Raw genomic sequence first — 4,020 nt, 5'->3', positions numbered from 1 at the left:
GATGTCAGCACATGACAGGCATGCCTGGTGCCTGCAGTCAGAACCCCTGGAACTGGAGTTTGAGGGTTGTGAGCTGTCATAAGGGTACTGGGAACTGAGCCTGGGTCCTTTCACTGGTGAGCTGTTTCTCTAACCCCAGATGTTAATTTTTATACTGTGTGTGTGTTTGTGTGTGTGCTGGTTAAGAACTTGGTCTGGCCTATAGGGTGTCCATGGGTCCCTGGCCACCGATTTGCCACTTCTGTCACCGTCCTGTGGCTGGCACACGGGCTTCCTTGCTCTCCTGGGAACACATGGAGCGCACTCTAGCTTCAGGCCTTTACCCCAAGTTGTTTGCTCTGTTTTCCTGAAATCTGTCTTGGTTGCCTCCTTGCTTCCTTTCCATCTCTGTCCCATGGACTGATTACAAGTCCTGCGATGTTAAAACTGATCAAGAAGAGTAGTCATTGCTGTTCTCTGCTAGTTACCAGATCCTGGGAAGGAAGGAGGGAAGTTCCCAACCTACCTGGTTGTGTGATATGTAAAGATTCCCAGTGACCTGAGCGGATACGTATTACAGTGGCCACCGGTCATCTCCATTGTCCAGACCAGGAGACGGGAAGATCCCCCTCTACCCCAGGGCCTGACTTCTGCTAGAGACATTCCCGGACCTCAGGGAGCCAGAGGAGCAGTGAAGCCATAAGGCTCTGATGAGCCTCTCAGATTTCTAAGAAGAAAGCATCTCACTCAATTGATAAGAGATCTCAAGAGGGCATAGATGTCGTGCAAATGAAGATTCCCTTCTGCAAGCACACAGCACATCACAGACTTGATGTGCGCGTGGAATCTTAGGGCTTCAACTTACTGGATTCCTGCTTCTGAGGCCTTAAGTGGGCCCGTATCCAGCTGATGCTGGCATTGTTGGCCCAGGTACCACATGTTGAGAGCTATATATAGCTCCTGAACAAATTCAGGACCTCAAAAGCAGCGACGAAATGGAATAAGAGAAAGCACTTTTTTGTTTGTTTTGGACAGGGGCTCATCATGTAACCCAGGTTAGCCTTCAACTGTGTCAGCCTCCCAAGTGATGGGATTACAGGTGTGAGATAGCCCATCTGTCTTAAAATCTTCTTAAATTTACTTTTATATCAAGCTGCTTAAGGACTTCAGCTCTGCTGAAAATGCAAAGAATCTGAAACTACCACAGAAACGAGGAGAGAAGAAACAAACCCTGTGTGACAACTGGTCAACACCAGAGAGTTTAACACAAGTCTCTAAACATCTCAGGATCTGATACTAGCATGCCATCTGCTTAAGTTAAGCTATCAAAATGCAATCTGCACATCTTATAGCCGGCCATTTCCAGGGCTAGGAAGATGGTTTAGTGGAGGGCCTGGTACTCAGGCACCTCAGTTCAGAGCCCCAGCGTCCCTATGGAAAGCTGGACTTAGTGTTGCATAGATGCAATCTCAGTACTGGGGAAGATGGAAACAGGAGGATCCCAGGGATTTGCTAGCCAGTCAGTCTAGATCAGTCTGCCAGCTTCCTGTTCAGTGAGAGACCAGCATAAAAAAAAATTAAGTGGAGAGTGACTGGGGAAGACATTTGTCATTGACTTCCCCACACAAGTGCACGCGCGCGCGCGCGCGCGCGCGCACACACACACACACACACACACACTTATATACTGCGTATACACCACACCCACTGAGGAGGTTCTGTGAAAGACACTTGGCTCACAGAACTCCTGATTTTCCTGGAGCACCAAGTGAAAACAAACTATGCCAAGCACTGTGAGCCTCTGCGACCTAGGAAGGTTGTGTGTGCGTTTCGGGGGGCCAGAGAGCCGAGAGGAAATTCCCGCTGGAACCATTCTGAAAGTGATTTCACCTGTCCCAGCCAGGGAGACAGATGGCGCCTCTTCTTTCTGGGAATTTCTTCGTGTTTCGTTTGCACCTTAGGGCCCTTTACCAAAAGCGAATAAAGGAAGCATACACATTTCTGGAGGAAAATGTCTGTATTAAAAGCCAGAAAATCACATTAATACAAGAAGAAACGCCCACCAGGCCATGTCACTGAATAGATCGACTTGGAAAAGATTCATAAAGTTCTTTTTTTAAAGCAATAACAATAAATCCGTGTCAAATCCTTCCCTCGCCCTCCCCCCACCCTTTTTTAAAATAAATAAGAAAACAAACCAAGAAGCTTCAAGTACAACTATGTTCAGATACAAAGAGCTCCTGTTACTACAGCGATAGCAGTTGAATCTTTTTGTTTTGTATTTTTTTTACTAAAACTTTCATTTAAAACAGTTATTAAATATATAAAACAAATACACAGGTTCAGGTCACTTTCTGCCATGAATAAAGGGTACGTGGGTGCTGGGAGGGGGTAACGTAGGGGGAAGAGCCCATTTTCCTTGTGTCCTCGAGCCACGCTTGGCTCCCACCCTTCAGTCTGACAGCTTGCCCCTGCTTTTCCGAACCAGAAGCTCAGCACAAACCTCGTTTTACCACCTCGTTGGGGCCTCTCCGCGGTCCCCTCCCGGGAAAAGGACGGACATTAAGGACAGCACGAAGCGCACCTGCCGCGTCTCCCGCGTGGAAGGCGCGTGTGAGCGCGGACACAGCGCGGACGCAGGGCAGCGGGGGTCACTTGGGGGCTACCCCCGAGGTGACGGCCGCGGCGGCGGCGGCTGCAGCAGCAGCAGCGGCGGCGGCGGCGGTGGAGGTCCCTGCCGGTACGGCGGCTGGAGCGGCCGCGGGGGCGCCGGCGGTGGTCCGGCGCTGCTCCATGCCGTTGGGCAGGAAGCCGGCAATGATGGGCACCGGCCAGATGAGGGCGGCCACGCTCCACACTACGATGACCAGGGTCATGAAGCAGGCCACCAGCGTCGACTCGATGGGCTTGCGGTTCAGCCGCCAGCCCGGTTCGCCCTGCAGCTCCTCCAGGCTGAAGTCCAGGCAGCAGAAGTGACGAGGCTCGCCCTGCAGCCACAGCGGCCCGGGTTCAGCCGCGGGGTAGGCAGGCAGCGCTGTGGGAGCCCCGGCTGGGGCCCGCAGGCGGCCACGCACCCAGCCGCAGCCCACGCACAAGCGCAGGTCCTGCTGCGCGCCGCCGGCCGCCAGCCCCAGATGCTCGATGAGCAGCGGTGGCCCGACACGATGGAAGGCGGCGGCGAAGAAGGCGCGGCCGTGCGCGTTGGTAGAGAAGAGCAGCAGGTCGCACTGCAAGCCCCGCGGGCGGCCCCAGCGCACAAGCAGCGAGCTCAGCATCTGCCGTTGCACGCTGATGTTGCAGGGCGCCGCCGGAGCCTCCTCTGGGCCCGCGCGCTCGGGGGGCGCGGGTGCCGCCGAGGCCAGCAGGCGCGGGGCGGCGGGCTCGCCGGTGAAGGATGCGTTGGCCGAGGCGTTCGGGGGCGTCCCGGAAAGGCCGGGCGCACCCGTGGCCCCGCCGTGCGCCGGCGGCAGCGGGCAGGCGGCGGCCAGCAGCGCGGCGAGCAGGGGCAGCATGGCCTGTGGCGGGCGCCTACGCGCGTGGGGCGGGCGGCGGCTGCATGGCGCGCGGGCGACTGTCCGGCGAGGGAATCGCGGGGCCTGGAGGGCCGAGGCGGGGCGCTGCCAGCGTGCTGGGGGCGACACCGACTCACGGGCCACGGGGACCTCCGCAGACTCGGCCCGTCGAGGTTCCGCCGCCCCCCGGGCAGGAGCAGTTGGACGGCCGGGTGGCTCTGCGGGATCGTGGCGAACCGGGAGAGGATTCCCCTGCTCGGCTCCGCCTTCCGCGCTCCCCGCCCCCGGCTCGCTGGGTGCGGAGACTTGGGGAGGGCGGGGCTCCACGCGCAGGGGCGGGAACTGGAGACCTGCGGAACGAAGCGGGGCGTGGGGGCGGGGCGAGGGGAGCCCCGGGGGCGGGAAGCAGAGAAGGCGCCCGGGAGCCCAAGACAGTCGCTTTGTCATGCCGAGGAGAGCCTACGAGGACTCCCTTTAGGGCTCCTCAGTACCCCGTTACTGCATAGGAGAAACTGAGATGAGGAGAATA

At 57.4% G+C, this 4,020-nt stretch overlaps 1 protein-coding gene across 1 annotated transcript; it reads right to left on the bottom strand.

The window, feature by feature from the left end:
- Positions 1-1,977: 1,977 nt before the first annotated feature.
- On the bottom strand, positions 1,978-3,753 carry Tmem158 (transmembrane protein 158). The gene has a single exon (XM_050141765.1). It carries the CDS (start codon positions 3,489-3,491, stop codon positions 2,631-2,633), a length of 861 nt encoding a protein of 286 aa, XP_049997722.1. The 5' UTR covers positions 3,492-3,753; the 3' UTR covers positions 1,978-2,630.
- Between the last annotated feature and the right edge of the window lie 267 nt (positions 3,754-4,020).

This window comes from Alexandromys fortis, unplaced genomic scaffold (genome assembly GCF_014885135.2).
Source record: "Alexandromys fortis isolate MF-2015 unplaced genomic scaffold, M_Fortis_MF-2015_v1.1 scaffold_44, whole genome shotgun sequence".
NCBI lineage: Eukaryota > Metazoa > Chordata > Mammalia > Rodentia > Cricetidae > Alexandromys > Alexandromys fortis.
The sequence above is the reverse complement of the archived record's forward strand: the minus strand, read 5'-3'. Positions and strand labels throughout refer to the sequence as shown.

Excerpts from the sequence above, each read along its gene's own strand:
- Tmem158 (XM_050141765.1), bottom strand. The coding sequence starts at position 3,491 with ATGCTGCCCCTGCTCGCCGCGCTGCTGGCCGCCGCCTGCCCGCTGCCG.